The 27,384-nt window shown below is 38.5% G+C and overlaps 1 protein-coding gene across 2 annotated transcripts in view; it reads right to left on the bottom strand.

Moving 5' to 3' along the window:
* edil3a (EGF-like repeats and discoidin I-like domains 3a) overlaps positions 1-27,384 on the bottom strand; it is a 174,682-nt gene that overhangs the window by 35,221 nt on the left and 112,077 nt on the right. For both annotated transcript variants that reach the window (XM_060884204.1, XM_060884205.1), the window contains exons 5-8: positions 11,658-11,839; positions 4,376-4,531; positions 3,717-3,861; positions 3,000-3,184 (exon numbers count right to left, since the gene is read on the bottom strand). In XM_060884204.1, coding sequence (XP_060740187.1) covers positions 3,000-3,184; positions 3,717-3,861; positions 4,376-4,531; positions 11,658-11,839 — 668 coding nt within the window. The remainder of the gene's footprint in view (positions 1-2,999; positions 3,185-3,716; positions 3,862-4,375; positions 4,532-11,657; positions 11,840-27,384) is intronic.

Here is a 27,384-nt window from a genome sequence, read left to right as displayed (position 1 = left end):
TAAGGTATTGTATAACTGATTGGAAGTTCTGCAAATCTGGCAGTTCTGGGCCCCAGAGGAAGGCCCTTAATTGCTCAGCTGTATAAATGCAAGTTGCTCTAGGAGTCTACAAAATGGCGTAAATGCACATTTAGTCAAACATATGTAGACACCTGACCACAACATTTACATGTGGAGCTTTCCCAGATTGTTGCACACAATTGTATGATGTAAGGATGTCAATGTATGCTGTAGCATAATTTCCCTTCACTTGCACAAAAATGTCCCAGCATGACAGGACCATGAAGTCACGGTTTGCCAAGTTTGAAGTGGAAGAACTCAAGTGGCCTGCAGAGAACCCTGATCTCACCCCAATAACCTGTCTGGCATGACTGAAACAACAACTGCACCCCGGACTCCTCAGTGCCTTGCCTTAATTATGCTCTTACGACTGAATGAACAATTCAAAGCCAAACTTAATATTCTATTGGAAAGCCTTCCTAGGTGAGTTAAGGTTATTATAACAGCAAAGAAGAACGCTCCCAGTCACCGTCCTTTTAATTATATTCATTTGTTCTTAATTATTAAGTTGTGTTTGGCACTGTTTAAAAGCACATTTTGTTTCCCTGTTATTTTGTGAAGTATTTGATCTGTTCAGTTGTTCCATGACTTTACCATACCTGCCTTTGTCCTAGATAATCCTGTTTATTGATTCTTGCCTATTATTTACCTGTCTTAGCCCCTATACTACTGTGCTAATCGACCAACCTGTGCTTGAATCCGACCTTTTGTTTGTCTGCAGTTTGTTTGTTTTGAACTGTCCTTATTAAACTGACATGCATAGTCCTTTCCCTGTCAAATAACAACATATTTTAACATCACAATGGTAATTAATTTTCAAAACAGGATTTCAAAATGAAAGGAGTAATGAAGGAGAATTTTATGAACATGCCCGGCAACTGCCATTACGGACAATATGCCACAGAGAGACGTGTACTTTGTGTGTTACTGCCTGGTGTTTGAATTAGTCGTTTAGTCTATTATGGCTGTTTGAAACATAATATGTAATGTGGGTGCAAATGGTTTACTGCAGCTGGCCCATGGAGTGTGAGCCAAAGTGCTTTATTCTGCAGAGGAAAAGTACAGTGTGCTACACATGGTTATCTCTGAGACGCGTGCATTCTCTGGTGTTGCTGTTATTTTTTTTTTCTTCAGTGTCTGCAGCAGTGCAGTTGTCTTGATTAATTGGAATACTTAATTTGTCATTAAGCTTGATTAATTCAATTAATCTATCAAGCCTGTAGTCATTCTGTAATGTCACTGATAATCGATTATTCACCATGGTAACTGGAGTAGAAATGACATTTAGAGTATCTACATCTCTGCTTCACTCTCTTACATTCTCATAACTGTGACAGAATTTCCATAAGCTAAGCTGCTACAACTTTTTGCTACTTATCTTGTTATCATTTATCAGGAATAAAGACATGTTGATGGACCAAACAAGGGATGTAGAGTTAAGCTTTGCATTATAAAATCCTGAATCAGCTCCTAAGGTTTTTGAGTTAGAGTCCTTGAAGACCAATCAATAATTCTCAATTTAGTCATGAGGCAATTTAGCTAAGAAGATTAAATAGTTCAAAAACATTCTTTTTCCTGAAACAAAATCTAGCAGCAGGCGACAATATAAATGCCACATTAGATTTTATTAGATTGTCAAATGAAAGCTCTGATCATTAAATTTGCTGAAGAGAAGAATATCCATGTTGTTGTTAGCATGTGTGTCTTTATGCTAATGGGCTTTATTTTTGTAAGCTGTGTTTAGTTTTGTATTTCACTAAGGCTGAAGTGAAACTTCATGCCCACGGAAACAATACAATACAATATGCAACAGGGCAAAGGTTACAGTTAAACCTTGACAGAGATTTGTCTTTGTTGTTGTTATGCAGATCTAATTATAAAATGATTACACCAGACTTCTGCGTTAGCTTAAATAGTAATGCATGTGTTTTCAGTAGTTTCTAGAAGACTCTCCTGGGAGAATCAGAGCAACTGCGATTTATTGGGGTTTGTGACGAATAGCACTTGTTAGCAGTCTGGTTAAAAGTGATCAGTTATTTTAATGAACACTGACTGAGGATCCTATCAAAAGCCTCTCTGCCGTTGTAGATAAAGGATTTACCAGCCCTTTGATGGAAAGAATTAAACAGCAAACGCCTTACCTGTCCAGTTTAGTACGCTCTTAAACACTCAGCAGCATTCTGTTGAGAGGTGTCTGATTAGAGCAGCAGAGAAGCCATAAAATGTATTCACAGAAGACAGCGTTAAGAGATTTTTGCCGTTGCTTATTCCACTTGTACTTCAATTATATACAAACATCATCCTGACTATTTTACTATTACTTTTACTTTAAGTGGTACTGCTTTACATTAAACAGCAGCTCTCTCTCTCTTTTTGTTTTGTTTAAGCCCCTATGTTTAACCAGATTTTACCTGCCAGGCTGCTGAACATATTGACTTAACTGGAGATTCCTTCTATATATACTGTAGATCCTCCAGGTAATTTATTTGTGAAATAATGATAGGAATGAATACTGTGGTCATTTTACAGGGAATAAATATATACGACAATACTTGACGTCTTTGTCTGCTGTCTATAACACAGAATGTGTTTTGTGTGTGTGTGTGTGTGTGTGTGAGGGAGAGAGAGAAAGAGAGAGAGAGAGAGAGACAGAAAGAGAGAGAGCGATAGAGAGATATCGAATCATCACTAAATTGAACCTAATTTGCAGTTTTAAACTTGAAAGTGCTTTATCATAACATTTCTATATATTGTAGATATAATAATATGTTCCCAAACAGACAGTGGGGATTTCATAATGTCAGGACAAATTTGGAACAAACTGGGTCACGGTTTGACATGCATTCTGTCATTAAACCTGGCAGTCACACTGTGATTCCAGGAGGGATAATGGGCTGCCAGTCACACTGAGAGAATAGAATAGACAGAGACAGTAATACCTGTAGCCATTGGGACTGATCACTATGTCCAGCCGTCCAAGCATTAACCTTTCCCTGCTTGTCCAGACGGGCTTTGCTGGGCTCCCAGGTAAACATGTCCATGTTGAGGGTTCGGAAAGTGCTGGATGCTGTGATTTGATAGTCCTGTACATGGCCAGACTTCAGCCCCAGAGGCTCTGAGCATCCTGTGGTGTTAAATAGCTTATTAGTCATAGGTTATAACAATGTGACATACAGTTTTCCAAATTGATGCACACTGGAATGGAGATTTAAGAAAACAAAACAGTGCAATTTATTTGGTACATGATGGCAATGAAAAACCGTAGTGCCAAGCATGAGTTCAATTAAAAATTATTTAGAATTAATATCTCAGATTGATGAAGTTGTAATAATACCACAAATGCTTACATTGGCCTTCACTCATTTTTACTTTTTATTTAATTTCTTTAGTGCTTTAAAGAATAGATATTGCAGCTGAAGACACATCTGAATGCAGAATTTGATCATTAATAAACAAACCAGGGGTGACAAAAAAAATCTGAAAAGACAAGAAAAAACCTCAAGAGGAACCGTATACCTGGGTGACACACAGATAGTGGGGATATAAATCAATATAGCATGAAGGTGTAGATAATAAAGACAAAAGATTAAAGTTTATGATTACAGAAGCAGCTACTGGGAGAGGAGCCAATTCTACAGTATCCAGGCAAGACTAACCTGTGAGTTCACAGCCTAGAAGCTCCATGCGCAGGGTGCAGTGTCTTCTACAGACTTGCGGGTAGATCCTCACATACTGAGCCTCGATAGGGGGAGTGAATGAGTTGGCCGAGGGAGTGTTGTTGTCAACATTGCCCCGGAATATCTGCATACAGACAGCGGGGCAGAGATGTCAGTGTTAACCTTAAAAATCATTCTTTTGCTACTGTTGTTGTAGGATTTAACCATCAGGCAGTTATAATACCGGCTCATAAAAGAAGTGTAATATAAACAAGCATGTCATACTAAACCATAGGAACAATACTTCACTGTCACACAGCCAATAAATGACTTCGTCTCAGCAAAATGACACAGGCATAAAACAGAACATCCTTGACAAAAGCAGACAATGATGCGGCAAAAATTTCCACCCAAAGTCAATAGAGGAGATCATAAAAAAAATAAAAAGATGAAATAAAACAAGAGTGGGAATTGAGGCAGGGTAATAGAAAATGAAGGGAGGGGCTCCGTCAAAAATGATGGAGCATTGCGCATCCTTGGTGGCCCTAGTGGCTCTCCTTCATCCCGAAACATTATAAAAAAATCCAATCTGAAGAGTTGTTAAAGTGTGTGGAGTGTGAGGCACGCTGAGCCACCGGCTAATTAAAAACACATCTCACCATATCCTGGTCTGTCCCCTTGACTTTGTATGTCCTCCATGTCTTTCCGTCGTCGCTGGAGGCAACTTTGTATGACTTCACGTACTCAGGGCTCCCAATCCGCTTGGCCCCCTGTGTTATCAGGCCTGTGACCCGCATCCTTCTCTGCAGGTTTATCTGGTGTGAGAGAGAGAGAGAGAGAGAGAGAGAGAGAGAGAGAGAGATGAGTAATGGATAATCAGTGGTGCCCTTCCCAAGGAGCCTAGAGGGAAGAATGGTGCGAGCTCAGGGAAAAAGAAGGCCTCTAACTTGTTTGCATGCACAACGTGTGCACACCATCTTAAGACAATGACACTGTATCTGTATTTGGTGGGTCAAATGTTCGTATTGATATATAGATTTATTTGCATTCAGACTTAAACCTGAAGTGGGTGCGATCTCGGCTACTTATTTTTAATATTATAATTTAATATTATCCATACCACAATGCTTACGGACAGCTGGAAAAATGGGATATCAGTCCATTTTACAGCACATACATACATACATACTGTACATACATACATACAAACATACATACATACATACATACATACATACATGCAGACTCAGAAAGATATGATGAAGAATGAATACATGAACTACATGTTGTGTGTGTGTACGTGTGCTTATATGTGTGTGTGTGTGTGCACACATGACATCATCTCGGTCCAAACCAACTTAACACATACACCGTTGTCCACTCCTATCAGAGGCACACAACAGAAGAGTAAGTAATGGGGCTTTGATAACAACTCCCACACTGCTTGATGTCACGACTCATCTGTCTTACTCATACAGAGCATCTAGAGACCCCCCGACTGTACTGAGGCAGTTAGTCTTCCTCTTAACAGAAAGTGAGAGCAGTCAGCCAGAGCGGTGATGTTTTGCCTAAGGTGAAGCTGTCTTTGAGTTGTCTGGGGCCTACCTGAGTGCATTCAAGGGGTGAGGAGGAGAGAAAAGGAGGATAGACCAAGACGATGCTTGGTCTTTTCATGAAACAAGGACAAAGTAATAGTTATGATTCATGCTGTAAAGTGATTTGTTACTGCTGGGTGAGTGGGGTTGGGGTGGGTTGGCGGCGGGGATGTAAGTGTGCGAGAAAGCTACAGTCAGCTGCTCCTGATGACAGCTAATTCACCATCTTACTGCGCACGAGCACTGGCTCTGGGGATTTTCATGGTCCACACAAATCACCAGTTAGATGCGCTCTTTGCTTTTACATGAAGATGAATCAAAGATTGTAAAACACATGGATACTGATGCGAAACATGCAGACTCTGAGACAAATACATAACAGCGTATATTCCCATCTGGAAGGAAAGAGATTATTTAGTCATTCTGTTGACTTGTGGGGCTTTTAAAAAAAAATCAAATCACAGCTACCCTGAGTAGGTCTAACATATTTAGTAGTAAATCACACGATACTGGATTACTGCTGACTGTATGAGCTGCTATAACAGAGACAGTTATTACCTCCAGGACAAGCTTGTGTAGAATATTTTTTTCTAGCTTTAGGACTGAGCTGCTAAACATTCTGCTCATACTCCCATTGAACCATCAATTTTTAACTCATGTATCAGCACATTTCAATAGAAAATATTATCAAACTAATTAACTTCTGGCTCTTAGTTTGTGGATGTAGCCAAGAGTAAAATAATCAGCTTAAAATATAATGATCTTGATGATCTGATGTTACACTGTAGACAAAGCTGACCTGATTTCATCGCACTCTTATCTCTTTATTTTGTGGCTTAGAACCAAAACAACAGTGGTCAATTATCTGGCTATGATTAGAAAACCATAGCATTAGTAATCGAAGTACTGCATCAATCCCATAATGACCACAGATGTTGGACTCCTTTCACCTAGTGATACATCTGGCACCCACACACACAGCATCGGAAACATCTGGTGCCGTGATATTTGTCAGTTTTACGGAAATTGTTTGGGCCACAGATGACTGACACGGAATAGCTGTGTGTCCCAGAAGCCGTCCATCACGCTGACAACGATTCACGCGAGAGTCATTTAGCAGTCATGATCTCAATTCTCCAGCCAGTGAACAAAATTGGAAAAGGACATAAAATTGTACGTGATCTCGCTACAACCACGGCTTGAGAAACTTCTACATAAATGTAGAGATTTCTGAAAAGAGCACAGATAAGTGAAATACAGTCATTCAGAATAAATGATTCTTCTTAGTGAGTCAAATGTTCCTCTTAGTGAGCCAAATCCTCTCACTAATACACTGTAGGAATCACTGTGTATTTTTTTCAGAAAAGAATAAAGACCTGTCATTTATCAGGTAAGAATACTGTACATTATACTAAAAAAGCTGATTTAAATAAGCAATATTATGCGGTAGTTATTATGCTCTCAATACTTTTATTTATACCACAGTGCTCATCAATGGTCAAATTTTATTGGTCAGAAGGTGGTGATTTTTGTATTTCTGACTGTAGTTCTAGCTGCAAGATTTCTAATAAAGTTCTAATACAGCAAAAAAAACATACATAAAATCATATGGTAGATGCTCCAAATAAAAAGATTTAAAAAGGATTGTTGAGATTGACATTGCTGAATGAACTTACTATGCTATAAGTGCTATAGCAGAAGTTCCACAACAACAGAATGAGTTGCTCTATAATCAAAGAAACGTGAATCTTGGCAAACTGCTGTAAAAAAAAACATCAAATCATGCTACTGGGAAAAAAATAAAAAGATCTTCACCACTACACTGTATATTATTTTCCTATAACCGCACACCCTGAGGTGCTGTGGTCCTTACAGAATTGTTAGTGATGCTGGCATTTTCCTTTCTTTGTATCCACAATTAACTGCTTGTAAATCTATGAACTGCCCCTTTAAATGTTGTTCCAAGCGTGAGCGTATTCTGCTGTGTAAATATGTTCAAGGCTGACATTGGGATAATTCATTTTGCTAACATGGATAGGTAGACTGCAGCAAGATGCATAATTAAGTTGAGTAATTGCCATATCACAAGCCTGGCCCACACTGGGTAAATTGGGTGGGATTAATCAGAATGACACAGACATGCCACAAATCAGAGCTCCTGTTGGTACATTTGGAGGAAGCAATCAGATTGTGTTACACGGTTTATTGGACAATACAATAAACAAATCTAATGAATCTAATTAATAACTCCACATTCTCTATCCTTATTAAATATGTACATTAAGCTCGTTTGGGGAAACTAATATAATTATCATGTTGCTTAATTATTGTACCTTTTAACATATCCTCATTTATCTTCTGTGTTTATGCACGCCTACAGCAAACCAGCAAGATGTCAAAAATCTAATCTGCAGAATATATCACAAAATTTTCCTGCGTGTCGACGACCGAAATGTCTAAATGCCCAAAAGCAACACACTTTCAATCATAAATTTCCTGATGTCAGAGATATAATCTGGAAATTGTCCACTTCAAGGCAAAAGAAATTTCCCCCGAGTGCTACAAAACAATCGCATGTCTGTAAGACAGTCAAGATACAGACAGCACACACAAATCTCACACACACCCTCCCTATCTAATCAGCAACCCGGTTAAACACACGCAATACAAACACACGCACACACCACAAGAAACATAAGCACTATTTATGTTGTTCGCAGCTCTAGGAGTTGGTTTGATTTATTTTGCTGTTGAGCATTACCTCTTACATCACCTGTGGCAGCCTTGTGTTGACAGAAAGAAAAAAAGAGAAAATAAATTAAATACAGTAATCTAAGAGGGGTTTCACATATGTGGCATTTAGTACGTTTGACTTGGACCCTGCTGTAGTTTATTTAGGAAGGTGAACACAACAATGGGATTCAGGTGTGCACCAAAACAAGTCAGGTGCTCTTGGTTTGGTTCCACGTGAACTCTAGTCCTGCTCGGCAGCATCGAGAAAGCAATTCAAACTTATTGACCCAAATGGAGGAAGTGAACCAAACATGCCATGTATTATAGGAGGCAGGATGCTAAACAGACCCAAGGTGCAAACTGAGCCAAAATAATTTGCAGAAATGCCAGTTTTTTTTATTACAAAAGGTCCAAAAGGCTTCTATTTTGCATACATTTCTAATTTAATACCATTTTCATGACAAATTATGTTACTGACAACTGCTTGTTTGTAAAGTAGAATTGTCGTCTTCTTGCTATATATTGAACACTTACTTTCTTATTTTGTTGTTTTAAATGTTAAACATAAAAAACCTGTTTATATTTCATCTAGAAAATGAAAAGCTAATAGTGTCAGAATTGTATTGTAGTCTTATGCTGCTGGAATTCACTGTATAATTATTTCATTTAATTCTTTTTTTTTTATGATATATACATGCACTTAGCAAAGGTTTGTTTACCTTTTTCTCATTACTGCATTTCTATCCATTAAATATGAGTAAATCTCCTCTCAGCTAATATTTTTGGTTGATTTTATTTTATTTGCGGTGTAAAAGAAAATATTACTTTTGCTCTGATTTAGACAGGCAAACGGTTTAACCTTGACACTTGGTGTGAAAATGCTCTAAAGATCCAGACATAAAACACAAATTAAGTGGTTTACACTTTAACCCATAGTGTGCACAGAATTTTACTATTCATGTTGTCATAATACTGTATATGGCTCTAAGTCTGCCCAACTATTTTCCCACAATTCACATGGTGCACTCTTCCAAAGCACCTATCCCCTATGGCACCATTACTGCCAGACAAACATCGTAAGCACTTGATGTTTCCTCAATCCTTCACTACATGTTCTATTCTCCTTTTTCTTTAACCAGCCTGAAAGCACCACATTGAGCAACCTCTAGCTGTGTGCATAGTACAAAAGAAAAAAACGAAAAACAAGAAGATTTAAAAAGGGTTGGGTTAGGATTCCGTGGCATTGCTACCTTTAAAGACATAAAATGTCTTTAATTAGACTAGGGTTTTCAAGCTGCTTTAGTTTTAGTGGTCAAATGGCGTTAGAGGGTCATAACAAATCAGCTGAAATGATTACATTCAAGTGACTGACATTTAGCTCGGAGGCTCATCTTCTTGCTTTTAAAGCAAGCCTTTCCTACTCTGTCTCTTTTCAAAAAAAAAATGCCCCAAAAAAAATATAAAGAGGGGGGCACGGTGGCTTAGTGGTTAGCATGTTCGCCTCACACCTCCAGGGTTGGGGGTTCGATTCCCACCTCCGCCTTGTGTGTGTGGAGTTTGCATGTTCTCTCCGTGCCTCGGGGTTTCCTCCGGGTACTCCGGTTTCCTCCCCTGGTCCAAAGACATGCATGGTAGGTTGATTGGCATCTCTGGAAAATTGTCCGTAGTGTGTGATTGCTTGAGTGAATGAGAGTGTGTGTGTGCCCTGTGATGGGTTGGCACTCCGTCCAGGGTGTATCCTGCCTTGATGCCCGATGACGCCTGAGATAGGCACAGGCTCCCCGTGACCCGTGGTAGTTCGGATAAGCGGTAGAAAATGAATGAATGAATGAATGAATAAATATAAAGTGTAATAGTTTTTGCTAAGTGAGTAATGTGCTCTTTTAAAATTGGCTGTGTGTTTCAGAATCACTTAAACGTCATTAGTGTTTAAAGAAAATGTTAAAAAAAATGTAGAGAAAATCATTTCTCTTTACTAAACATGAAAATTTTATAATTTTCATGAAAGGCATAAAAAAAGGCATTTTCTTGAAACATTAAAATTGTGGCTTACTATGCAGTTAATCTCTAAATTCATATGGTGCATTCAGAAATATTCAATAAACTAAACTAGTGCAAAGAAAATAAAAATGTAAAAAAGTAAATTACAGGAGTGTGAAAGTTGCATCTGGGAGTTTAAGGACTAAATTTAAAGCACAGTGTTGCCCAAAAGTCTGAAAAACTGAATTAGAAATATAGGGGAGTCTAAAATCATAAGGAAACAGAAAACAACATAAGGTTAACTGATCCTGGTCAAACTGTTTCATGCAGTGTTATGGAGACAACGTACTGTATCATACTGCTGAACTCTCCTTTGCTCAGGGATCTTCAGCCACTGTGCATGCAACAAGGATGTGTTTAAGGAATGAATCAGAGTTTCACAGGGTGCCACTCATTGAGGAAATGAAAGTAAATGGAGTGAGACTTCTCTCCATTGTGATTGTCTAGCATATCAATCAAACCTTCTCTAGTGCGGATAGTTTTAAAGAATACCAAATGATCTTGAGGAGAGACTGTGGCACAGCATTGATATGCATTGATACGTTGTGTTGTCAGTTCCACAACATCAATATCGATCAATCAAAACAAAGAGATGCAATGACAACGTTCGTACAGTCTGAAAACACAGTCTGAATTTTATATGAGAAAAGTAAAGCGCTGTAAGGGTTTGTAAGCACTGGCAGAAATGTTGTCCAGGGCAATAAACGTCATAACAAGGGACTGGTATGGCGTCCACTTCAGAAACTAAGCGGAAATGGATATAATGTACATACATATTGGTCTATATCTTAGTTTCTATATATAAGGCTGGCAAAATATGATCAGTGTTCTGAGATTCACTTGTTGCATAGGTGATAAAAAAGGATAAGTCTAAATAAAATTCAGACTTTGGTTATCCTCTAGAGAAATCGAGAGGACAAGTCAAGGTTTTAAATGTTTTTAAAAATTTTAAATTTAAAAAAGTGAATTTAAACACATCTGAGAGCTATGAGACTGATTCCAGACCTACTTTGGATTAGATGAAAACAAGTTTAGCGTCTTAGAGAAAAGTAATACATCTTGAAGGCTATATTAAACAGCCCTCAATATTGGGCAACACAAAATAAATAGCCATGCTTCCACTATACCTATATACCTAAGCCATGGTTTGTTACTACTGAGCTACGTAATCTATAAGGGATCATCTCATCGTTTGTACTATGAAAAGGTTAATGTAAAATTGAACAAAGTTGAATCTGAGTGAAATCGGATCATTGAGCAACAAATCCATTGGGAATGCTGCCCAGGGTGGTGGTGTTGTAGAGAAACAATGGCTTGGCCAGAACAAAGCATTTTCATTCTGTTCATATGTAGGCAGCCTACAATGATCATCACAAATTTAATGCAAAATTCAATCCTTTCCAAGCTAAGCTACTATGAGTCTTTTTTACTATTAATAACTATTTAACTATTAATCTTTCCTTAACCTTAACCCCAAGTTCAAACCTTTTAATAAAAGCACGTCCTTAACATTCATTTTCATTCAGTGATGACAGATTTGTCCATGACCAGTGTCATTCTGTGCATCTGTTACCTGGATCCATGGCCATCTGTCATTTTCGGCAGCCGTCCAGGCGTTCACCAGTCCCTTTTTGTTGAGCCGGGCGAAGTAAGGGTACCACTTCTGCAGACCAAAAAGAGCACGGTGGGTGGAAGAGGCGGTGATCTGCTGGTTGGAGATGATCCCTCCTTCCATACCAAGTGGGCCAGAACATTCTGGGCAAGACACAGATAAGATTTATGAGAACCATTTGAACCTGAATGTTAATTATGTGAAGGTTAAAAAAATTAATTTAAGGCTTGGGTGTTTAAGAGAACATATAAAGTTAGAACATGGACAAATCAAGAGCCAGTGTACTTGAAACTAGAAGATTTTGTGTCCAAATAAATAAACAAGAGAAAAAAAAAAAGTACAGGGTTGCCATGACCATTGCTTTCCAACCCATTGAGCTACGTTTAAACTGGTGCTATAGGTTGATATTTTTTGCCCATGAGTTAAAGGTTTGACATATTGCATGATATGTGTTTAACTAAAATGTTTGTATTGAAATATTTTACCAATGCTAAAACTGTGCTAGATGATGAGACACAGTAAGAAGACTTTGTGAGGGAGGACCTCTGAGACTGATAAGTCTAAGTATGAGTAGCTGTTTCCATAGTAACCATACTATGGTGGGCATTTTCAATATTCTGGCTAGTTGTTGTTATTGTTGCTGTCCTTCAGCTGCTCCCTGTTTGGGGTCGCCACAGCAGATCATCTGATCTGCATATTTGAGTTTGGCACAGGTTTTATGCCGGATGCCCTTCCTAACGCAACCCTCCCACTTTATCCAGGCTTAGGACTGGCACTGAGAGTTAGTCCCTTAGATAGTATTGTGTCTAATAAATAATAATAAGTACCATATGGCAACTATGGAAGCTTTTTCCACTGATTAAAATCATATCTTGAATTTGAAATGACTTTTTTTATTGTTTTTTATATATGTATCTAAAAGTAAATTTACATGTACAGATTTTGGCACACTTATCCAGAGCAACTTACATTTTATCTTATTTTTATACAACTGAGTAATTGAGGGTTAAGAGCCTTGATCATGGACATATCAGTGGACGCTTGGTGAATCTGGGATTGGAACTCAAACTTTCTGATCAATGGTCTAACGCCTTAACGAATAAGCTACCACATCACCATTTCACCATTGCGGGGTCACTTCCAGAGTTCAAATTAAGCTCTGCATTTACTTTTCCACGTCTGATTTCAATTACAATTCTAGACACCTGAGAAAGACACTATGCCTCCTGGCACCTCGTCAAAATATTTACAAAATGCAGTGAAGAATTTGGATGTGAAGATGGCATTATGGATTGGCATGATGCTGATGAGACACGACCGTGGTGGGTCTCATCAGCAAGAATGATGAGTCAGCATACAGAGAAGCGGTGACACAACTAACTGCCTGGTGTACAGCCAACATACCATACCTGCCTGGTGTAGAGCCTGTCTCTAAATGTTGATAAAACTAAAGAGATGGTTGTTTACTTCAGGAGAGCACAGAGCAACCGCTCTCCACTGAACATCAAAAGGATCCTCTGTAGAGATCGTCAAGAGCACCAAATTTATTGGTGTTCATCTAGCGGAGAACCTGACCTGGTCACTCAACACCAGCTCCATCACCAAGAAAGCCCAGCAGCATCTCTATTTCTTAGCAAGGCTGAGAAAAGCCCATCTCTATCCCCCACATACTGACCATGTTCTACAGAAGGACCTTTGAGAGCATCCTGAGTAGCTGCATCACTGCCTGTTTTGGGAATTGCACCAACTCGGAACGCAAGACGCTGCAGCAGATAGTGAGGACAGCTGAGAAGACCATTGGAATCTCTCTTTCATTTATCACAGACATTTACACAACATGCTGCATCCGCAAAGCCAACCGCATTGTGGATGAACCCACACACCCCTCACACACTCTTCACCCACCTGCCATCTGGAAAAGGGTAGCCATCAGACTCCTCAATAACTGAACTTAACTGTACTGAGCACAACACACACACACACACACACACACATGGATGGACTGTATGGACTGCACTGACCTACATCAAATACACACTCCAATATTCCAATATAAAATCTAAAGCACCGCCCATATTAAATTGTTTACATGCTGTTTTTGCACACTGTTTTTTCTCTTTGCACATGCTGTCTTGCACACTTCCGTCAGCTGCTGTTTTGCACAATACATTACAATACCTCATAATTGCTGTTACTATATTCCTCCGGGTACTCCGGTTTCCTCCCCCGGTCCAAAGACATGCATGGTAGGTTGATTGGCATCTCTGGAAAATTGTCCGTAGTGTGTGATTGTGTGAGTGAATGAGAGTGTGTGTGTGCCCTGCGATGGGTTGGCACTCCGTCCAGGGTGTATCCTGCCTTGATGCCCGATGACGCCTGAGATAGGCACAGGCTCCCCAAGAATAGTTCGGATAAGTGGTAGAAAATGAATGAATGAATGTTTGCACACTGGAGCTTTTACTTAATTAAATGTATAAAATAAATGTATGATTTGTCCATATTTAGAATACTCACACAAATTTCATCTTTCTGCTGTTAGTCATGTGTGTAAATGACCTTATCCTGATTTGAAGATACAGACTAGCTACACAAATTCAGGTTATTTGGGGCTAAAGAACAGAAATAACACGAGACATCTTTTCAGGTCCATTATCATCGCTTGTAGCCTGTCATTTTTCCTGCACCACCTGAGTCACAGTCCTTGTTTGTCTTGTTTCCAAACACACTTCTCTTGCTTGTTTGCTCCTCAGTGCCATATGCCACCATTTTACTCAGTGACAAGCTATCATCATCGAGATTGTTTCCTTGCTCTTGTCCTCCAAGGCAATGCTCTTAACCTAACATGAATTTAGCCACTTTGTTGAAGATGAGTGCTTTTGTCTATCGTACCAGCATATCAATGACAGGCACTGTGTATTAAGTCAACAAATGCACACTCTTGAGCAGGAGATGGAGGTTTCTTTAAAAAAAAAAAAAAATAAAGAAGAACCTGGAACGAGAGGCTTTTAGGATAGATATATGTCTCAGAAGAGTTTCTTTTCTTTCACAGACTGTCCTTGAAAACCAATGACTGTTTCTTTAAACATTTTACGCTTTCTATGTTTTCTTGCGGTCATTCACATGTAATAGTGATGCTGCAATACTCAGGAAAGTGGGAGTTCTACCCTCGAGATTGTGGGGTTGAGACATCATATCCTAAGCCTTTAAAATGTTATAATAACATATGCAGCAAAGCAGCAGCTTTAAGCTTTGAGCAACATTTTTCCAACCAACTCGTTGCATGTGGATTTAACAAACCAAATAGGAATTTAAAGGTTTACTGTACATGATGTAAATGTTATTAGATACTACAAAAATCTCTCCCCATACTTGGTATGTTCTACACTACTGTCATTTATTCACTGATGCATTCCCAGTAACTGCTTTATCCTTGTCAAATTTGTAACTCAAGAGCCAAGCATAAAGAATAAGAACCCTGGAATAAACACCAGGGCACTACTGTATGTAAACACATTTACATTCACAGCATTTAGCAGACGCCCTTATCCAGAGCGACTTACGTTTTATCTCATTTTTTTATACAACTGAGCAATTGAGGGTTAAGTGCCTTGCTCAGGGGCCCAGCAGCAGCCTGGTGGACGTAGGAATCGAACTAACAACCTTCCGATTGGTAGCCAACACCTTAACCACTAGGCTACCACATCCCTACACACACACATAAGCAAACCTATGAACAGTTTAGGGTCACCAGTCCTAATACTGGCATATTTTTAAAAAATCCTTGGGAGAACATACCCCAAAAATCAACACAGACACTAACCTGCACTAACAGCTGACAGTAACAGTAGCTGTGAGATTGTCCCTGGCATGAAATCAGTCCTAATCAACTGTAGTGCAGTGTACTGTAGGTGAGTGCAGTGTAGGTGAGTTTATAATAAAGTCAATTAAGTTTAATAATAACAATAATGGGGGGAACGGTGGCTTAGTGGTTAGCACGTTTGCCTCACACCTCCAGGGTTGGGGGTTCGATTCCTGCCTCTGCCTAGTGTGTGTGGAGTTTGCATGTTCTCCCTGTGCCTTGGGGGTTTCCTCTGGGTACTCTGGTTTCCTACCCCGGTCCAAAGACATGCATGGTAGGTTGATTGGCATCTCTGGAAAATTGTCTGTAGTGTGTGATTGTGTGAGTGAATGAGAGTGTGTGTGTGCCCTGCGATGGGTTGGCACTCCGTCCAGGGTGTATCCTGCTTGATGCCTGATGACGCCTGAGAGGCACAGGCTCCCCGTGACCCGAGGTAGTTCGGATAAGCGGTAGAAAATGAGTGAGAGTGAGAATATTACTACTAATAATACTACTAATTATTGTTATTATTATTATTATTATTATTATTATTATTATTATTATTATTATTATAGAATTGTATATATAATAAAATCTCATTAAGTTGCATGAACTCATTCTAGCCCTATAGGTCCTGGTTGTACAGAAGACTTTGTTTTATTAACTCTATAAAGTTACAGTACATGGTACAGTATGGTGGTTCTCTGACAGATTTATTAACTTGTGGTATCAGTGGGGTATTGTAGAAGATGAATGGCATAGATTCTTTAAGCCTGTGTTGCTAACATTTTTTTTTTCTTTTCTAGTGCATTGTTTTGCAATCTGTTCAATCTGGGATCCAGTTATGGAGTTTTCAAAATGGTGGTTTCTGACTTGACAATAAGTTATAAAAAAATTGGACACATGCTAAAAAGCTTTATAAGGCCTATTATTTTCTCTCTGTATGTTAAGAGAAAAGATTTCATCAGTGCTAGCTTTCTAAAAACGTTTTACTGGAACTTGTTTTTCTGAAAAAGAAAACGTAAAAGGTTCTACCTGAAACAGTGAAGATTTCCTCCATAGAGCCTTTTTAGTGCTCTTTGTATTAGCTCCAGTTTACAATTCAGTAAGTTCCTTCCATTAGCATTCAATTCAAATTTAAATTATCGCCTAATGAATCGATACTACAAGCCTAGTGTAGCCTTATATCCTCTTTTCAGCTTGTTAAACAATGTGCTTTGGTGTGTAGATACAGTACTTGGCATCAGAAACTGAATGCTTCCCGAGCTGGTCTTGTTCTTGACCACAAGGAGAATGAGCTGGGCAGTAGATCATCTAAAAAAAGCTTGTTTGCTTCTTTTGTCTTATTAAATCACTTAAGACTTTATATAACTACCCGTATTTTTATTTTTATTGGTGCCGTAACGGCACCAGTGACATTTTCTGCATCAAGCTGTATCAAAAATGTCCTTGACACACAGAGGTTCTTGCAGTGCGTTCCTTGGTAAATGTTTGTTAGAAATAGTATAAGTAAAAAGGTCAAAATCAAAAAAAGCAGTACTAAGAGGAAATTCTTCTGTTCTGCCCAATTATTCCTTGGATGACACAGAAAGCCTTTGAAAGCCTCACTTATACTATTACAATATTGAATGTCCTTAGCAGTGTTGGGCAGTAACGTGACTAGTAACACGTTACTGTAACGCAGTTAGTTTTGACAGTAACTAATACTCTAACGTATTACTTTTTAAATAAAGTAACTCCGTTACCGTTACCCTATGGTGCGTTTGTCCGTTACTTTTTTAAATTATTCATTTTGGCTGAAGTGTAGCCTACAGACTAACTGTTTAACTAACTACCAGACTAAGTGTAGCTTACAGACTAACTGCTTTTTTTACAGCAGCGACACATTGTAGGATTGGTGGATGCCAACCACTGTAAACACGAAGACGCCGCACTGTGGTCATGTTTCCTTTTATTCAAGTATGTGCGGCAGTAACGGCGAGTCAAGGCGAGAGCAAGACAAGTTTCTCAAAGTGGAAATATGCTCATTATTTCTTTAAAAAAGTAACTAAAAACTTACCTTTAACAGTAATGCGTTACTTTATGGTGTAAGTAATCAACAAAGTAATTGAGTTACTTTTTGAATGAAGTAACTAGTAACTGTAACTAGTTACTATTTCTTAGTAACTAGCACAACACTGATCCTTAGACTACGGGATGTGAAGTGCAAGAGCCAGCTGTCTAAGCTTTCTTTGTGGCTAAATGTAACTCACAGATGTAATGATTTATGTTTGTAATCATGCTATATAAAATAAATGTACATGAGATAGACAGGAAGACTTAGAATTATTTACATCTAGAATGTAAAATAGGTTTGGGTTTCTGTTAACAGAACCTTTTTTTTCAAAGGATTCTAGAAATATAGCTAGAAAATTTTCAGTTACTAAGTAGTTATAACTGTAAGATTGAGCGTGGCAGTAGGCAGAGCTAAGACACATGTATGTGCTAATACTCGTGTATGTGTTCATGTGTTCAAGAAGACTAAAGAACGCATGATTGAACAAACGATGGACATCGTATCAAAGCAGCTTTACAGAACATAAAAAAACATGATGCAAAGATTAATATTATATAAAAGTTTAAGATTAATATTAGACTTATATTTAAGCGTGTTTGCATTTATCCCCAATGAGCAAGCCTGAGGTGACTGAAGCGACTGTGGCAAGGAAAAACTCCCTTAGATGGAAGATACAGTAAAGAAACCTCGAGAGGAACCAGACTCATTTAGCTGACACTGGAGGGTGTGATTATAAATTGTTATAAACAGCAAAGAATGTTATTATGAATAATGTCCTTTCTACAGTCATATTTTGTGCGTGTTTAGCTACCGTTATACTTGGTGCTTGTGTTAAGCATTTAATTTAGATTATATAAAAAACAGCAGTAGCCAAAAATGATCAGCTCTACAGCCCAATATAATTTATACAAACCACTTCTGTTTAAAGTGGTATTTAAGTTTGATTCACTATATTTTCACTCATCAGACGCACCTCGTTCTCTGCTACTTACATATAGAGCATTTAGCAGACACTCTTATCCAGAGAGACTTACATTTTATCTAATTTTATAAAACCGAGCAATTGTGGGTTAAGGACCTTGCTCAGGGGCCCAGCAGCAGCAACCTGGTGGACATGGGAATCAAACTCACAACCTTCCAATTGGTAGTCCAGCACCTTATCCATTTGGTAGGATAAAATGAAAAAATGGTTGAAAGTTTGATATGTTCTGTAAAGCCGAAAATATACAAATACATTTTAAGCAAGACCCATTAGAAATAGTTACAAAGAGCATAATACTTCTGTTTATTTATGAATCTCTTTATTAATTTGTGGACTGCATGCACAATTTTAATGAAATACACTGACAGCCAAATGTCACTCTCTATTTTTTCAGGCATTGTCAAGAACAGTCATTAGTGTGTCTCAGCAACACACTGTCATAATGCCCTGCAGGTCACTGACATAATGTGAATCCAACCAAGATCAAGGCATAGAAAAATAACTAGGACCCAGGGAGAGTGGTGACTAATGAACATGCATTTTGACACAGCACCCAAACAATAGCAATGATGAGACACCTGGGCAATGGGGAAAAAGAGGAAGATGAAAGGTCTTATAGCACTTAGGAGATTTCCTACTGTTACTGTGTGTGAATCTATAGAGCAGGGGAAAAAAAACATTTCATATCAAAATAAAAAATAGATGCAAATGTAATAAGTTTACCTGCATGATTAGAAAAAAAACAGAAGCTGAAAAATAAAAAATCTGTTTGCTTATTTGTTTGCTTTGCTTCTCTCTTTTTTTTTTTTTTGCTTTTATAATCTTCTTTCCAGGGGGCACGGTGGCTTAGTGGTTAGCACGTTCGCCTCACACGTCCAGGGTTGGGGGTTCGATTCCCGCCTCCACCTTGTGTGTGGAGTTTTCATGTTCTCCCCGTGCCTCGGGGGTTTAGTCCGGGTACTCCGGTTTCCTCCCCCGGTCCAAAGACATGCATGGTAGGTTAATTGGCATCTCTGGAAAATTGTCCGTAGTGTGTGATTGTGTGAGTGAATGAGAGTGTGTGTGTGCCCTGCGATGGGTTGGCACTCCGTCCAGGGTGTATCCTGCCTTGATGCCCGATGACGTCTGAGATAGGCACAGGCTCCCTGTGACCCGAGAATAGTTCGGATAAGCGGTAGAAAATGAGTGAGTGAGTGAGTAATCTTTTTTCCACTCATTAATGGTATTTCTGTTAGTATAGCTTTCAAAATAGTAACCGTAGTTTTATATGATTGTATCTGTGCAAAGAATGACCATAAGAAAGATTACTATTGTATTACTGTAGTCACACAATGATTGTGTGTCTGTAAAATGTACATTTTGATCAGCTCGGATCTGGACGGCTGAAACATCTACACCTCCACAGCTGCTTTCACACAGCTGAACTCTAACTTTAACAAGCTGCCACACCAAATGGTTGAACTGTCAGTGCTGCAGCGATAAAAAAGGATCAAACCTCGGCTATCACCTTTACACTTTATACGAGAGATATGAATGTGAACTTTCCATAAGACAATGCTGTTCGGACTGGAAAGTTTTTAGGATTAGTGAATTATCTTGAAATTATATATCTAGAAGATTATAAACTTCAAGATTCAACTTCACACACTGAAGCGTTTTATCCACTTTATGTACTGCAATGTCAAATAATATAAAACTTTCAGTTACACTACCATCAGAGCCAATTTTATCAACAACTTCTGACCAAACAGTTTTGATGTGGTACGTCATATACAGCAGATAGATATCTGACAATGTTGTTGGTAATAAAACATCAGTAGCATCAGATCCATGACTCCATTTGCATTGAGAGCTTAAGCTCTTTTACACTAAGAACTCTTTCACACCTATTAATCCACTTTCTGAGTCTGAATCAGAGCAAAATTGATACATGCGGTTCATTTGTAATTTGGTTCGGTTTGTTTTCCTACTGGTTTGGTCACCTAGCTCTGAAAATGCACGCCTAAAACCTCTTCATTCCCTGGTTAGAGAAATGACAACGGAAAAAAGAAAACAAACCTCGAAAAGATGAGAACATGTAGCCACACTCAATATATTACATTACAGTATATTACAAAATGGTAAAAACAATTTGTTTATTGTCTCTTTTCATTCATCATTCTCAATCTCATTTCACATCACAGTTCTACAGCACTAAGCTTTGTCCTCTTTCTCAGTTTAGAAGCTCACAGCTACAGAAAAATGTTTTTTGCAACCCAATACACAAGGTATGTTTTGTTCACTTCCTGTATTTGTGGCGATTCAGGATCGACTCAATTTTTCACTGCAATCGAACTGCGCTAAAGATTGATTGGAACCGTACAGATTCGGCCTCAGGGAGATGGTCCGGGTGTTCTGGTGTGAACCCTTGTTCGATTGCTGCACAAACACAAACAAATTGCACCAAAGAAGAAGGAGTTCGATTTAAATGCTCTTTACATTGCACCTAAGACTGTATGGCAACTGTTGCTTTAAATTTAACACTGTATATTATCAGTTTTTCCGTCTGAAAGTGTGTGCGCTTTAGTGTGTGCGCTTTATTCCTCCTTCATCAATGAATAGTGTGGTTGTTTTTTTTTTTTTAATTCTGTTTCAGCTTTTTTTTTCTTCTTACGGGCTTCATAAAATGAAACTAGACGAACTACAGAAGGGCTCTGAAAATAAAGATTAACCTTGTTCTTTACCCTGGAAATTTCTCTTGGAATGTTTCAGAAATTATTACTATTATTTTTTTTATCGTGTTTGTCACACTGCAAAAATCATTGCTGACATTATTTAAGAATATTTCTATTTCAATTTTGAGGATGTGTTGCTTTTTTTCTCAGGTTTTGTGTCTTTCTCATGCTTGGCACTGCTTCTGGTTTACTCCTTGCTTTGTAGGTTTCAGCTTTTGCTCAGATTACAGTAAGTGTCATGGATGACTTGGATGGCTATTTCCTGCCTGTATACCAGCAGGGGTTTTACCATGTGTCTCATGCAATGTATGTCCCCCTGATCCTTATCCCCGTCCTGCCTCTGCAAACCTGTCCTTTAAGTTTCTCTAATTACCTGCCCCATCAGTTACACCAGTATCAGTCTTTGTAATTGTGTGCCTCTTTTGTTCTCAGTATCCTGTTTTTGTATTGTTGTTGCTTAGTTTGATTCCTAGTGTTTTCCTGTGTTTGTCATTTGTCTTTTTTTTTTTTAAATAAAACCCCAGTCTGACTTCCATCTCTGCATTTGGGTCTGGATTTTGTCTAGCTAGCTGACATGTTAGTGTGACTGTGAGTGTGTAAATGACTTGTCTCCCTAAACTCCAACTGAACAACAGATCAATTGTATAAGATCATTTTATTTTAAGACCCCGAAATGCAGTAAAAGACAGAACCAAAGAAAAAAAAAATCAGAAGCTGAAAACACCATCATCAAAATCAAAAGCTATTAGATTTATTAGATACTATCACATTATTCACCTCCAAAGACCTCTCTAAAAAACACCATTATCATTTTATGTACTTTTATTTCAGAGCATAATTCATGGCCTATTACATACTGAAGAACTCAGATCATCTAAAAAGGACATTTTTTAACTTTCATATGCTGAGAATGTTAATAGTTGTTAAAATAAAAAGAGAAACTAATTACAAGAACTATAAACAGTTCAGGAAAAAAAAAAAAAAAAATATGTGAAACTTTAAATTAAAATGACAGGTGGAGGCTTTGCACCTAGAGGCTTCAGGTGGCCATTGCCTTAAATAGCTTTGATTTATTATCTATTAAAAATAGACAGAAATCATCATTTTGGCATACTGATAGATAAATTGAAAAGAAATATAAAAATGTCACTTGAGTTTGGAGCTATCCATGTCTATTAGCATTGTAGCACATCCAATAATGGGGAAGCTTTTGCATTTCTGTGCTCTGATTGTTTAGGGCTTCACGTTGGGCCTTCTGTTGATATACATCTTCAATTCAATTTGTAGCGTGACAGCGCCCTGCTTTCCCCACACACCAGGTGCTGACTGCTAATATTTACAGAGGTAAAATTCTCACTAGCTCCGAGCCAATTCATCTCAATTGTTCAGCCCTATTTGAAGGAATCCGATCTGTTACAGTTTCAGTCTCATCCCTTTTTATCCTTCAATCAAAAGTCGGATTTGTGAGGAATCAAAGCAAAGAAATGCCATCGGACGAACACCCGTAGTCACAACATGCTTTCAGCAGACTTTGTCTTCGTGACAAATCCGTGAGTTCAACAATGACAAAACAATACACAAGTTCATTTTTCTTTTCTTTTTTTTTTCAACCTAATCTTTGTGCTTTTCTTTTTTTCACAATATGATAATCTAAAGATCAAAAGTCTCCTTGTTTTAGACTCCGAGTGACTCTAATTCTTATGTTAGCATATCAGCTACAGCTATGTAAGCTTTATAGCACAGTTATAAGTGCTGCATCACATTTATAAAGTACACTATTGCACCATTCTGACAATAAGCGCATCTATAGTAACATAAACAGGAAACTCACTCAGCAGTTAGATGTCCATAAATCCTATGGTAAAGGATACATTTTACCGCATGCCTGCTAAAGGGCTAGACTCTCTTAATGCAAAGACCACGTCAGGTACTGAGGCCGTTTCAGAGCAGCTTCTTTGTTAAGCCAAAGCAATCTGCTCCATACAAACCTTTATGCCAGCTCACAAGTTAACATAAGCCTTACATAAATCCTGCACTATTGCTTTCTAAAATATTTATGCAATACTTATAAATGTGTTATGAAGGCCCAGTGTTGGTACATTTCAAATAGTGTTGTACCTTTATAAAAAAAAATCTCTCTGGTGTAAAGATTCTACACTATACTGTATTATACACTTCCACTCAATATCAGCCCTTAAATTTCACAGTTAATTTCTGCAGTACCAGTTTCAGAGAAGTTACTTGAAAGGTTCATATTATGTCAATATTTTTAAAACAAATATGTTTCTAGAAATTGATAGTGTCCAAGAGCACTGTGACACTGATTCCAAATAACATTAGCAAGTCATGAGACACAAGCCTTCCGGGAAGACTTTCCCTATCGCCTCGGATTTATTTTCCCAGCTGAGATTCGTTGTTGACGTTTCCCCTCTGCAGATGATGATCTTTAGTGAGGAGCTGTGTGAGACGCTCACACACTGACCTCGCCACACAAGTCAGCAGTCATCCCTAAAGACAGCACTGTGCTGCCATGACAGCCAAACGCGTTTCCCAGCAGGCCGAGCTACAGACTCGGCAAATTAGAGCAGTCATCAAGCTCACACTGTTGGGCCAGGAGTTACGACAGAGATAATGGTGGGAGAAGGTGAGAAATGAGTGGGGTTTCCATCCACCAGCAGATTATAAATTTGTGCACAACAGAAAATAAATGGGGAAAAAGAAGAAATGAGCAGAAAAAAGTAGTATATTGGATGAGTTTGTTCTTAGCATAACTACATGACTATGTGTAATGAGTCTGTCTGTGTTTCTGTCCTGTTTCTGTCTGCTGTCTTTCCCTGTGGCTAATTGTTTGCTCCGCCCACTCTTTGGTTTCCATGGACATTTATTGTACTCATTCATCTCCTCAGGTGTGTTGTCTTTGTCTCTGATTGTCTCTGCTTTGTCATTGGTTCCTGTCAGCTATATATACTCTGTTTGTTCACTTCCCTGGTGTTGGTCTTTATTGCATGTTGGATGTTGGTGTGCCTGTTCCCGTTTCCTGTTAGCCCTGTTTGTTGCCTTGTTCTGTCTGCCTGTCTGTTCAGCTGCATTTGTGTTTTGAATGATTAAAACTCAAAAATCTGCATTTGGATCCTAACTCGCCTTTGTCCCGCATCGTAACACTATGTACGTTATAACATTAATGCCGGTATCAAAAAAAGTATAATTGAATGCGATTTTTTTAAATGTAATAGAATTGCAATGCAAAACAGATTCATGATTTTTATAAATGAGTGAACTACGATTACTAAGAAAAGAAAAAATACTCCATAATCTGATGTTCTTAATAATTCAGCCAGCACTGTATCAACAGAGCACTGGGTCAGAAATAGCCTGAAATCATATACCAGCTTAGATACATCAACCAGGATAACGTCTTAAAATTTGGCACGGAAAAGGTCTGATTTTATGGTGATGTGAAACCTGGCAGCCAAACAGAGGAAGAGAGAATAAAAGTGTGTGTGTGAGAGAAAAATGTACATTATACATTTTTGGGATCTAGTGATAGTCAGCTCAGGTTAATCATTTATTTGGAAGTGGTGGTGAGTTTCAGATTAATATTAGACAACATTTAAAGTTTTGTTCTTTACATAGGGCCTTCGTGAACGTCTGAACCGTGTCTACAGTGTGAAATTAGAGCAGAGCTGCACTTTTCCATTCAAAGCTTATTAGCTAGCTAGTATTATGTGGCTAGTTCATTCTATTTTACATAACTTTAGGATACACTTAACACATAGTTAAAACAATGGATTACTTTAAGGTTCAACTTTCATAAACTTGAGTTAAATATCCAAACTTGTCACGACAATTAGAGTTAAAGAGAAGAAGCAAGTCTGCATAACTTATTTACTAACTATCATATTTTACAGTGTATTATCGTACAGTCGCTTTACCAGGCAGTCATCTCCAAGCTAACCAGTGGACAACAATTAATCAGGACATTTTATATAGATTTTACATCAAGATATACCATTATAAATACATATGTTCCACAAATCTATAATCTATGTGATCAGGGCTGTCAAGTGACACACATTGAGCGTGACAGTCACTCATTTGGGTCTTTTGTCACGCTCTCCCGCCACACACTGTATTTCTCACGCAGAAAAACATATTATTTATCATATATTTAATAAGCCGCAGCACCCAAAATGTACAGTATCAGTCCGCACCGCTGTCTCTTTGGAACCGGGCAGGAATCAAGCATGTCTCCCCTGGAGCTCTTAGTCGAGCCTGACACTTATCAGCCAATCAAAAAAAGGAGGCTACACAATAGCCAATCAGAAAATAGCACTATTATATCTGGGTAAGATTTAACACAACAACCAATGAAAAAAAGGCATATCCTGGAATTGTTCAGCATCATCCTCGTTCACCCACAGAGAAAACCTCTGGAGCTGCGAGCATCACTTTGAGCACAGAGTAAGTCATGATCTCCTGTTGTAATGTTACAACAAATTCACAGCTTGTTTGTCACAAACAATGACATTTTGACTGCTGTTAGAGAAAGTTTCCCAGATAATCAGCATGAGTTTTTCATGAGTAACTTAGCCAACAGTTTTACAGCCTGTGTGTGTGTGTGTGTGTGTGTGTGTGTGTGTGTGGGGGGGGGGGGGGTATTTAAAATATGTCACTCTTTCCTGTCTTCAAAACTTGAGAGCCCTGATGTGATGATTCAGTAAATTCTGACTGTTCTGAAGTCTGTAGTGAGGATTTGTTTGCACTACATGCCTCAGCACTCGGCCCCGCTTTTGAGTTTGTGTGATCTACTGCTTCACTTCACAATAATAACACTTGATCAAGGTAGATCAAGCAGGGCAGAAATTTCACAGACTGAGTTTTGGAAAAAGTGGCATCCTGTGATAGTTCTCCAGTATGTTTCTACTGCCACTGTTTGTATATGGAAACTGAATGGATGCATGTTTGATTTTATTTACCAATTAGCAATGACTATAGTAGAGACACTGGAACTCATGTCCACATACCTTGTCTGTATTGTGTACGTTTCACATAGGAACTATATATGTGCACGTGTTACATATATTCAACATGCACATATGTTTGGAAATAATGCATCTTCATTTTTTATATACAGTATGTACAAACACAGCTATACCATATATCAGATTATTGTATAGGTTTCCAATCCTTTAATGCAGCTGAATTGTAAGTTACGTTATATTGCTGAATTGCTGAGGGAAGAACAGGTAAACCATGAAAGATGGACTGTTAAAAATAGTGTCTGCACTCCACTGAAGACTGAGATAATGAATAGAAGATTGGAGAGTAAAGGAAGTGGATTACTTTCTGCCTGGCTGCATGTGGTAAGGAAGAACACTAGCAGACTTTTGCACAGGAACATCTCAATATTTTGTTCTGACTCTCTCTCTCTCTCTCTCTCTCTCTCTCTCTCTCTCTCTCTCTCTCTCACACTCAAATACACAAAATTACACACCTGGGCCTAAGCTTGTGAGCACTTTTCCACTCCCAGGTGTGAAGATTCACTGAGAGGATATTTGCAGTTACCCAAAACACCCGGGCAATGTTTTCAGGTTGATATTGAAGTTTAGAAAGATATTAGTGCAACCAGATGGTCCGGGATGCTCCCATAACGCTCTATAAGCTATTCTACAGAACCGTATGCCAGTTTCTTTATTATTAGTCTTGCCCTACTTTCTGCAACAACAAAACCTGATTTATGAGGATTACATATGGCACTTATATCACTTGGCCTATTAGAATGGAGCTCCAAGCTCTCTATTATTCTGGAGGAGAAGAGGGAAACTCTCAGTCAGAAGAGAAAGTAATGCGTGTTGCTTTTTGTCTTCCATACAGGAACACTGGAAGAGTTTGAAGACGATGACACTCCCTGACCCTGCCACCAGCCTCCTGGGTCCCGTTACTCTGCCTATGCCAGCTCCACTCAATGCCACCATTGCTAAAGCTGACTAAGCGATTTAGGTTGATTTTTAGATGTTTACAGCCAGCATATATATTTCTGTTACTACCAATTGTAAATAAACTTTTCTTGAAACAACACAACTTGACCTTGCGCCCTC

Source organism: Tachysurus vachellii, chromosome 12, assembly GCF_030014155.1.
Source record: "Tachysurus vachellii isolate PV-2020 chromosome 12, HZAU_Pvac_v1, whole genome shotgun sequence".
Classification (NCBI taxonomy): Eukaryota; Metazoa; Chordata; class Actinopteri; order Siluriformes; family Bagridae; genus Tachysurus; species Tachysurus vachellii.
This window is presented reverse-complemented; position numbering and strand designations above follow the sequence as displayed.